The 11,175-nt window shown below is 47.7% G+C and overlaps 1 protein-coding gene across 2 annotated transcripts in view; it reads left to right on the top strand.

The window, feature by feature from the left end:
* Positions 1 to 220: 220 nt before the first annotated feature.
* LOC310913618 (6-phosphofructo-2-kinase/fructose-2,6-bisphosphatase 4) overlaps positions 221 to 11,175 on the top strand; it is a 51,621-nt gene continuing 40,666 nt past the window's right edge. The window contains exons 1-2 of one of the 2 annotated variants that reach the window (XM_083869170.1): positions 221 to 241; positions 301 to 344. Coding sequence is in view for 1 of the 2 variants with exons in the window: in XM_083869168.1 (XP_083725294.1) it covers positions 867 to 918 (52 nt within the window). In the remaining variant the exon portion in view is untranslated. Of the gene's footprint in view, positions 242 to 300; positions 345 to 822; positions 919 to 11,175 lie in introns of those variants that run through there. The other variant, XM_083869168.1, reaches the window with a different exon arrangement.

Here is an 11,175-nt window from a genome sequence, read left to right as displayed (position 1 = left end):
CCCGCCGCCCGCATCCACACCCGGCTCTCCAAAATGGCCACAGCCGCCACACCTCCCTCACGCCTACTTGATTTTTACTTATCAACTTGTTTGTTTGTTTGTTTGTTTTAAATTTCGTCTCGTCTTAACTAAACACGAAGGCCTGGGGAGCAGACAGCGGAGGGACGGCGGCGGCCCCGGCAGGGAGCGGGCGATGGGGCGCGGTGCGGTGAGGGCGAGCTGGTTCCGCGGCCGGGCCCGCGCTGGGGTGAGAGAGCCCGGGCTGAGGTGGGGAGCCCGCCCTGAGGTGCGGGAGCCCGCCCTGTGGCGTGAAGCCCTCGCTGAAGTGCGGAGCCCGGGCTGAGGTGAGGGAGCCCGCCCTGAGGTGCGGGAGCCCCGCTGAGGTGTGGAGCCCGGGCTGAGGTGGGGAGCCCACCCTAAGGTGAGGGAGCCCGCCCTGAGGTGCGGGAGCCCCGCTGAGGTGTGGGAGACCCCGCTGAGGTGCGGGAGCCGGCCCTGAGATGTAGAACCCCCGCTGAGGTGTGGAGCCCGGGCTGAGGTGTGGAGCCGGCCCTGAGGTGGGGAGCCCGCGCTGAGGTGCGGGAGCCCGGGCTGAGGTGCGGGAGCCGGCCCTGAGATGTAGAGCCGGCCCTGAGGTGGGGAGCCCACACGGCACCCCAGCACCCCGCGGAGCTGCGCGGGGCGGGCCGGGGCGGGGCGGGGGCTCCCGGCGGGGCGGGGCGGGGGCTGCCCGGGGCCGGTCCCTCCGCCCCGCCCCGCCCCGCGCGAGGCGCGCACACCCGCGGGCGGCTCCGCGGGGCTCCCCGCGGCCCTGCGCCCCTGCCTTCCGTGCCGGCCTCCGCCGGAGCCCAGCCCGCCGCTCTTCCATGTGGGGCTGCCGCCGCCGCGGCCGCTGCCCTCAGGGCCGGCGCTGCCGAGGTAGGACCCCCGGGCCCCGGCCGCTTCTCCCCTCCCGCCCCCGGCTCCCCACCCCCGAGAGACCCCCGCGCGTTCGGGGCAAGGCCCAAGGGGGAAGGGGGTGTTTTCCTGCACCCCCCTGGTCGGGATTTTCCCTCGCGGCTCCACCGAGGAGTGAGGGTGCCCGGCATCTCGGCAAGCTCGGCCGGTCTGAAATGGGAATTGCGGCTTCTGCCGGGGCAGCCCTGGGTGAAGGAGGGTTTGGGAGATGTGGCGTGGAAAGAAGGAATCGTAGTGCACCAGCAGCTGTTTGCTTGCCGAGTTATTTTTGGAGATTGCTTTGCTCTGATGGACTTTTTTTTTTTCTTTTTTTTTTTTTTTAACCGTCTGTAGGAAGGCGGGTTTACATCTCACTCCTCCAAGCCTTGGTGCTCTCCATTGGCTGAGGAAAGGTGTAAAACCAGTGCTTCGGCGAATAATGATCTAGCTGGTTAGCTCTTCTTCCCGTATTCCTAAGGGCAACTCCATAAAAAGCACATAATCTGCACCTTTTTTACTTTCCTTCGTGAGATTTGGCTGCTGGCTCGTTGAGGCCTTCCCTGGAAAGGGCTGTCTCTCCCCGGGGACCGAGGTCTGGCGTGTTTGTGAGGCACTTTGTGTAATACAGGGTGACAGCTGTGACGCAAGTGCGCCAAAACTTTTGAACATAGCCTCAGCCGTGGTTATATTTGGATACAATTTCCCCACTTTCTAGGAAAATTGTATTATGTAGGCTAGAAGATAAAGCAGGCACCGCGGCTGCTGTGGGGCAGGACGGGGAGGTAGAGATGGATGTGGCAGTGAGGGGTGTTGTGCTCAGGTTTGGTAACGGGACCCGGAGCCTGAGCTGCCTGGTGCCACACAGAGCTGGGTGTCATCGGGTGTAGAGTGCTTGTGGCTCCTGCCCAGTGAGTCACAGGCTTGTTTACAGCCATCACTTTGCTTCTGCCAGCCTTAGAGCAGGCAGCTGCCTGCTTCCTCCATGCCTGACTCCAGCCAAGGGCAAGGAAGGGATTTCAGTAAGGTTGGTGTTTCCGAACCTCTTGGGCTAGGAGGGGGGACCCCCATTCAGCTGTTGAAACGTGGTGGTGGCCATTGCTTTCTGGCTGAACTAAAACCCCTGTACTGCCCCTTTGGTCATTCCCACGATGCTTGTGCTGGCGTCTTTCATGAGCAGGGATTTGTTGGCTATGCCGGGGGAATTGGATACTGCCCTCGCTGCCCTCGTCAACACCTGGCTCCTTGTTGGCTCTGTAGCAGGTCCATGGTGCTCATGTGGCTCTTTGAGATGCAAGGAGGAAAATAAAGATGTTAATACCAAAGAAACTTGAAGATTCTTTAAGATTTTTCCATCTTTAAAGATGTTAATTCTCAATTAAGTTTTTTATATTGGCAAATGCCAGAGAAACTAGTTCATTTGAGGCAAAAAGATACTAAACCAACTATAACTTGGAGCAATCCCATATAGGATTGATTGGTTTTTGTAGTGCTTTGCGTAGAGCTGAAGATGGGACTGAACAAATGCCCGTTGTGGGACTCCCGATGCTCGTCCAGTGTGTTACAGAGCAGTTTGCAAAGTTTCCAGTAAGTTTGCTTAATGTGACCTTACTCAGCTCCGAGGCACTCCCATAATTATGGCTGCAATTAAAGGCAATAACATCCATTTACATAAGATGCCAGTCCTTTTAAATCGGTGCATCATCTAATGAGAGCATTCATGTAGGGATAGCTGTGCAGGATGAGGACCCAAGGCTGAGAGCATTTTGGGGAGGATTTGGTTTCAGAACTTTCTTGAGGTCATTCGAAGGGAAGGGTTTGCTATGAAACAGGACATTTTATTATGAAAATGTACTGATCTATAAATATAACCCTTACCATAAACCAGGATGTTGTTGAATTGAGTGATAGTAACACTTTATTTTTTTAATGTATCATCCATCCAATAAAAAAACCCCAAACAACAGCCTGGTTGCACCAGTGTTTTTCTCAGTTTGATTGCGTCAGTGTTCCCTCTGCTCTTATGAGTAAGAGATTTGGTAAATCCAGCTTGTGGACAGTATTTAATTGCTGGTGAAGCACTATGGATGTGTTCTGAATGGCTCATTGGACTTGCATGCTTTCCTTGGGACTTAACCTCTGCGTATGATGCCCACAGATTTTCCCTTGAGATAAATACAAATCTTAGCCTTGAAGTGCTGGAAAAGATCGTGTATTTGGGGAATGCTTCAGCCTTCCTCTGAAAGAAATGACCTGGTGGAGAATTCCCACCTTCCCACTCTGTATGTTTTGTTCTGTTTCTCTTTTTAAATTCGTTTTCTTTAATTTCTTGAATGTGGTGTAAGCTTGTGGCCCCACACCCTGGGTGGGGCTTCTTGGGAAGAGTCACAAGGCCAGCGTAGTAGAAAGGGTAAAAATTCTCAAAACACAAGTGAGGAGGAAGCAGCCGTGAGCCCGAGAAGTGCAGGGTTCCTTGGGTCTGCACAAATTTTCCCCAGAAGCCATTTTCTCCCATTATAAGATAAATAATTAGTCTGTTAACCTTTTCTCACAGGCATAGTGCTCGGCTTGTGGTGTCTGAGACCATAAGAGGTGAAGTAATTAAGTTGTAAAAGAATAATCAAGTCCAAACACCCTAGTCTGTCTAGTTGGGCTCTCCAGCATCTAAAATTAAGTAATTTAGGTTGATTCCTAGGTTGACTAGATTTTTACCAGGCACTCAACGTGGGGCTGCAGGAGAGAGTCCCACGTTGCCTCACACAGGTTGTTATTTCCAGCAGTGGTGGACTTTGAGGCACGGTTGGGTCGTGCAGAGGGGCAGTGTCAGGGGCACCACTAACCTGGGGTGCTCTGACGACGTTCCAGCCAGGGCCAGGGTGCCTTACAGAGCAGCCTTTTTCCTGGGAGCATGCCAAAGCCTGGCCCCAAGTATTGTAATCACTCACTAATTATGAATCCTAATCTCCAGATGTACTGAACCTGTTATCTGCTGAGGTGCTGACCTGGTGAAGTAAAATCTTAGGATGGTTTGGGTTGGAAAGGACCTTAAAGTCCATCCTCTCCCATCCCCTGCCATGGGCAGGGGCACTTTCCACTGTCCCAGGTTGCTGAGATCCCATCCCACCTGACCTTGGACATTTCCAGGGATGAGGCAGCCACAGCTTCTCTGGGCACCCTGTGCCAGGGCCTCACCACCCTCATGGGGAAGAATTTATTCCTCATATCCCATCTAGCCCTGCCCTCTGTCAGTTTAAAGCCCTTTCTCCTTGTCCTGCCATTCCATGCTCTTGTCAAATGCCCTCTGCAGCTCTCTTGGAGCCCCCTTAGGCACTGGAAGGTGCTATAATATCTCCCAGAGCCTTCTCTTCCCCAAAATCACTCTGATGTGCTGAGCCTGTGAATTTGTGTCCATTCAAAGAGAAGAAATAGTTGGGGTTTTTTTGTGTAAAATGTGTCAACTTACCTGTGCTTACAACAGTGCAGTTCTAAGTACCTTTAGGGTTGTGTTTTGATTCTGCCAAACTTAACTCTCATTTGAGAAGCTGCTGAATGAGGAGCTCTCCTGGATGTTGGTGTCTGCAACATTTAAGTAATGCACTGGAATTAATCCTGAAGCCCTGAAGCTCTGAGCTGCCATGAATACAAATGATGAGTCCCTTAATTGCAACTGACTTGTATCCGTGTGATAAATAAAAAGGATGTTTTGCAAATGTTTTATTAATAAAATGAGATGGATTTGTGATGAGTGCCCTTGTAAAAATAATGTGCCAGTTTCACTGGAACATGGAATTTAAAGCTGCAATTTCTGCACTTGGATATCTGAAATGCCTGTATGGCATTAGTTTCCAGGTGATTCAGTATGTTACTATATTGTTTATAGGCCATGCATGAGTAGAAAAATGTAGGAAAATATATTTAAAAAAAAAGGTGAATAACGGGTTTAAAGTTCTTGCCTCTCTTTTTGACTCTGAAGGTGAGCTAGAGTTGCCTGAAGTAGTTACTAAAAAAACCCCAACCTGTTCTGTATCTGCATGGTGTCCTGCCTTTGTGTGGAGCTGGCTTTGTGTTGAGCCTTGGGCAATGGCAGGGGAGCTGTGTGATCCAGGCTCCCCGTTAGTGCTCTCCTCTCAGTAGGATCACACCAGCCCCTGCCAGCCCCAGATCTGCTGCGGGAGTGGTGCCTGTCACCACAGTGACACCTAAAAATGGCTGGGACGTGCTATTCCTGCCTCGCCCGGAAAAGCCACTCGTGGTGCTGCCTCTCTGGCAGTGGATTCCCACGCGAGGGATTTCTCCGTGTGCAGACAGACAGCAGCAGGCTCGCTGTTGTCTCAGCCTGGGCTGTCTGCAGAGGCTCGCTTTGATCCTGCCCGTTTTAGGTGCCTAAATGGGGAGGTTTCCCTAAGCAGCAAGAAATCCTCATGTCTGGGTTAGGTACAGTGGATAGCATAAAACAAAACATGGAAAGATGAAATATTTGTGGTGATTTATTATAGCTAGAAGTTTCTATATGACTACACCCACTCTTTTGACATAAGGAGCACAACCACCCTGAGCTGTTCTAATGCATCTGAAACTGCTTCTGACCAATGACCACCGACATTCTTTGCATTTAAGGCTGGCTTTTCCTTCCTTTTAAGTTTCCTTTTATGGCCATATATCTCTGGAAATCTAATTGATGTTGCTGGTTAATAACGAGCAACATTTGTTGTTCATGGGAATCCTGTTGGTATCCTTGACCTGTGCAGCATTTACCTTCTGCTTTAAGGGGGGGGGGGGGGGGGGGGGGAAAGAGCTTTGTATTTTTTTTAATGCTACCCATGTGGAAGTGGTTTCCCCAAAACAATGAGGAGATCTCAGGGGTTCATGACCTCCTTGCAATTAGAAAATGTCAGATGGCCTGTGAGAAGTGGACTGATGGGCCAGAGGAGGAGGAGGAGCAGCCCTGTTACTGCTGAAGTTGTTACTTATTTTTGGTGGGAACTCAATCTCGCAGATTCTTCTTTATTTTCCCTCGAGAAATGCTCCATTTGGGGATTAGAGTAGAGGAGCTTAAAAATCCAAGCAATTCTGGAAGAGATATCTCCCACAGATTTATATCTTGGGGTTTTAACTGATTTTTCTCCCCCAGGCTGGGCCAGTTCCAAGGATTTGGGTTCGTCTGTTGTCAGTCCCAGGTCCGATGGAACTGCTCAGAGCACTGTGTGTCCTGGGAGCATTGGCAGGGCACCTCTCCACTCCTGCTGGCCAGTTTTCATTAAAATGTGGAAGACTAATGTTTCTGAGACCTCTGTCCTGTGTGAAAGAAGGTTCAGCTGTCCCTGGTGATGAGGGGGACCTGAGCAGGCACAGACCGACCCAGGGTGGGGTGTCTGGAGCCAGCAGTCCTGGACAGCTGGTGTTTCACTGGGGGTGGTGACTGTGAGGGCTGGTGTGCTCATTTGCTTCTGATTCCCTTGCTTTGTTTGCCGTTTTTGTATCCTGTTCGGCTTTCAATTGATATTTAAATTTTGGAATATGTTTTTACACATTCTGGTGCCAAAGACTGTCCCTTATGCCATATGTGATGGAGTATGGCCTTCTGTGCCCCTGAATAATTTTTTGTGTTTTCTCCAGGGACACACTTGTGCTGAACCTAAGTTATTTTTTTTTCAAAATATAAAGAGAACTCAGGTGGGCTGCTTTTTAAAATTTGTTTTAAAGAGAAGGCTTCTTTCCTAATGTTATGCTGGAGCCTCACTTGGTGAATGCTTCCCCTTGCAAGAGTTCAATGTGTAGCATTTGTGCTGTTTAGCCTGTCTGCCTTCTGTAAATTTGATTATTTTGGCTGTCATAATTTTATTACTCTTATTAAGCTTCCTCATTTGCACATCGATCCTGTTAGTCTCAGGAAGCTGATAAGCCATCTAAGCCTACTTGCAAAATGCACAGAAAATGAGAAATCTGCCCTGGAGGCTCTGAATACTGAGATTCACTGTGATTTAGATCTGTGTGCATGGCCTTTATTTTTTTCCCCTTCAGTGCTGTTTTACACTACCTGACTTCACTGCAGTTTACCAAATTAAGATGAATTTGTGCTTTTATTATAAATTTTGTCACTGGTAGCTTCTGAGCAGCTTTGCTCTGGCTTGCTTGTATTTTTATTTGGATGAATACCCTCCTTTTTCACAGAGCTTAAGAATATTTCCAGCAGCAGCTGGCGTCGCATATGGTGTGAGTTGTTTTCTTCCTTGTGTCAGTGTCAGTTTTCCATGCTGGCTTTTCAGACGGATTTAATCTTCACTTTCACAAAACCTGCTTTGCTGTTGCCTGTGGGACATGCAGGAGCTCAAGTGTAACTGAGAGGACTCTGGGCCCATTACTCTTTGCTTCCACAGCCATGGGCTTTTCCCTAAGTGACCCACCAGTTCTATAAGGTAGGCTGGACTGTCCTCTACTGGACCTTTAACTCCTGCCCCCCCTTTTTAAATTTTGTCCTGGCTCTCAGTGAAGTCAAGGTGAAGGTTGTACCTCCTCTCCCTCAGCCTCTCCTATCCGAGGGCTGCTTTGGGTGCTTCTCTCTATTTACATGTTACTTATGTCACTGAAATGTTTGCAGACCCCTGTTTTGTTCCTGTTCTGCACGACCTCTCTGCACAGTCACTGCTGCTTCCAATGAATTGTTGTTCTTTCTTTGGTGATGCTCTTCCCCCCCTCCTGGTCCAGCGTTTCCTCCTCCTCCCACGGCTTGACCTTGTCTTGCTCTTGTCTCCCTGTGCCCTTTTCCAGGCGTTCACATGGCTTCAACTTCTATTAAGTGCTGGTGACTCACAGATTCACTCGACACCTCCGAGGGTTTGTCACCCAGCCCAGTGGCTGTTTTCTTCCTTGCCTTTTCCCCTTTGAGTTCCCCATCAGTCATTCAGTGTTTCACACCCCAAACCCTGGGTGGTGCTTCCCAAGTTCTCTTATCTCTTGTCTTTTAAAGTGCTGCCATGTTATAGGTAGCTCTGTCCCGAAGCCTTCGAGATTTTTGAAAAATTAATTTGGTGTACTTCATACATTTGAATCACATGCAAATTTTGTGTACTCTCTGTTGTCAGTATATTCTCCTTTTTCATCTCCTCAGACGACTTCCCTAATGCATGTAGTAAGTTCTTACAGATGTTTCCCTTTGAAGTGACAGCTCTTGTGGAATTGAACTTCTGAAGTCAGTTGATAGCATTTGGTTTTAAAGATGGTGTAAAGTGTTTCAGTTCTACTCTGAGAAGGCAGCTGCACTTGTTTTATCTTTTTTTTAAATTTATTTTTAATTATTTAGCAGCCTAGACCTACTGTTATGAGCAAGTGGGATTCATAGGATCCTAGCTGAGTGACAGGAGAAAGGATGTGTATACACTAGAAATGTTCAAATATCCAATATAAAAGTAGCTGAGCATAATTCATAAACCTGTCAGCCTGGATAAGGGCTGTCTGTTGTACTTAAACCTGTCAGTCCTTTCCTTGTGCTCCCTTTAATTACATTACTACTCATACCTGCGAACTCGAACTGGGAACTGGGGAGGTTTTCTAATGTGCTGGATTGAAAAGGAATAGAGAGCTTTGAGGTGATAGAGGCACTTTCAAACTGCTCAGCACAGGTTGCTTGTAAGCAGGTTCAAGAGGCACAAAGACAGACATCCCCATGGATGCAGGTGTGTTTTTGTTTTCCCTTCCCTTTCAGACACTGCACATTAATCTGTCCTTTGTTTTCCGTGGTTGAATGTCGGATATCAGGTGTCTGAAGTGGACTTGCAGGCAGGTGAGCAGTGTCTGAGGGTGCACTCACCGTGCAGGGGCTGTGCCAGGCTGTTCGTGCTGTTGCTGTAGTAACAACACCAGGTTCTACCATAACAATGTGCAGGAATGACTCTCCTCAGTGCACTTGCCATCTTGGAAACCCGGGGTTTTCAATTAACCCCTGCACATGTGACTGTAAATAGGCAGTTTGTGTAAATCCTGTGTGTTTTGATTGTCCTCTTTCTGCACTTCTTACAAGCACAGGCTCCCTCATGTAAATAGTTTGGAGTCCCTGGTCACTCTGGGAAGAGGGTTTATCTACAAAGGGATTTTTACCTCCGAGTTGCACACAGAAAACATGAACAATGGATGCCATCTTTCCTTTATGTTGCATCATAACAGGAAAATTTAAAATGTTGCTCAACTCTGTGATGATGGGAATAGTTTTAAGCAATACCTGGAAGCACCACTTGAGGATCTTGCCTGTTTTTCAGGGAAATAATTTCTGTGTTCTCTTGGAGATAAAGCTGGGAGAGGGCTGCTTGGACTGAAGGTGTAAAGATTTAGTGATTTGTCCTTCAGGTTTAACAAACAGAATTAATGCAGGCTAGCCTTTAATCTACCCCTAATGCCAGGCTTATCACAGGAAACTTCCTTGTGTGAAAACAACAGCATCTCATCAAAAGGGTTTATCTCCAGACATTAAATTTTTTCCCACATTTAAAAGAGATCAATAATTTATTCTGAAACGTGATAAACATCTATACTAACATATTTATATACTTAGGAATAAGGAAAATACTCTGAGTGGCCACACCTTGAGGAATGGTTCACATAGAGATACCGAAGAACAGAGTGGCATTGTGGCAAGGTGTACATTATTTTAGGTGATATTGCTGTTTCTGTGAGTCCCACTCAGGGTTTGCTCTGTGGTTCTCATGCACTCCACGTGTTGGTGAGATGACCGTTCTGCTGATAACATGTATCTCCCCAAGTAATCTTACATATCTCCCCTGATACTGTTTATATTCCTGCAATGCGAGGAGTGAGTTGTGTAGAAAGCAATCCAAGAGTTTATTGGTACAATTCTCTCAATAAAACCTTTGTGTGGCTGCTGCTCGTTTCCTGATGGTTGGGTCGTGATGGTTTGGGAAACACAACCGTGCTGGAATCCAGCCACACATGAACACTCCTGTCAGGGATACCTCATTGCTTTGCATGCACTGGGAATAACTCTGATAATGTTTCAGTAGACAATGAGGAAAATACCACAAAAGCAAATTGCTGTGGGAATTATCTGTCTCTCCAGCCAAGTGTGGTGTGAGGCTCCTGAGTGCCCAAAACCTGTCAGATCTTCCCTTGTGTTGATGGTTGTTGGAATAGATAGGAACTTGTTTTCTTGCTGATTTCCCTGACATGAACATTTTCTAGATGGATGAATTATTTTTTTCTTTATCTATGCTAAGGAATATTTTGTTTCAGCTTGAGGAATCTCTTTAGTATCTGTATTAATATGACTTTGTGGGGGGGGGATCTTGGGTGTTGTTTAAATCTATTCCCCAGATAGCACTGAAGAATTTTCTTGTCCTTAGTAGTAGTTTATTCTCATCTAAAACATGATTCTATCTGGGTATTTGTTATCAACCTCTTTGGTAGGTTGATCTGTAGCCATGAAATCTGGTAGTAAAATGAACTCTGACAAAGTCATTTCTGAAGATGTCTTGCTTGTTTTACTTCTGAATTCTTAATGGATTTTTGCTTGTCTTTGGGGTAACAGTCTGCTCCAAGACAACTGGAACATTTCCCCTTCAGGCAGTGATAGGAAATAAGATACAGAGTGGATGGTGCCACTAATAAAACTTGCTTGTTGGTCAGAAGAAATGAAGGAAGTGCTACGGCCGTGTATCACAAGGCCTGGCCCCTGTGATTTCAGTTGGTTTGGAATCAAGTCCCAAATGGAAAGACCTGTGGAGATGGTCTGGGGAACCTGCTGAACTTGTCATGTGGGATGCTTGAAATTTTTGGGGACTTAGTGGGCTATTTGTCATTTTTGCTGGGTTGACTCCTGGGACATTAGACTCTGGGAAAACAAAAAGGAGGATGGCACTTTGGGTTGAGGAGGGAACCATAGGCAGCCTTGATGAGATGGGAAGCCTTCATTTAAGGAGCTGATGTAACAAAATGTCCTGAGAGCCTAAACTGAGAAGGTGTGAGTCAGTGTATGTCACTCTGCTAACCCAGCATTGCACCTCTCTGCCCCGATGGCTCATTGTGCTTGCTAAGCTCTGAATGGGAAAAAGCTTACTCTGTTCTCTGTGAGAAGCTTTTAGTTCCTGAGGGATCTCTGGTGGAGGATGACTGTTCCCAAGGCATACTCTGTGTCATCATCCAGGAGCTCAGGAACAGCCCAGGGAGGAAGAGAGGTGTGTTTTTTTTTTTGGTGCAGTTTCCCTAATCTCTGGGTTTCCTTGGCAACTGAATAGC

This window comes from Zosterops lateralis, assembly GCF_965231275.1.
Source record: "Zosterops lateralis genome assembly, chromosome: 11".
Classification (NCBI taxonomy): Eukaryota; Metazoa; Chordata; class Aves; order Passeriformes; family Zosteropidae; genus Zosterops; species Zosterops lateralis.
This window is presented reverse-complemented; position numbering and strand designations above follow the sequence as displayed.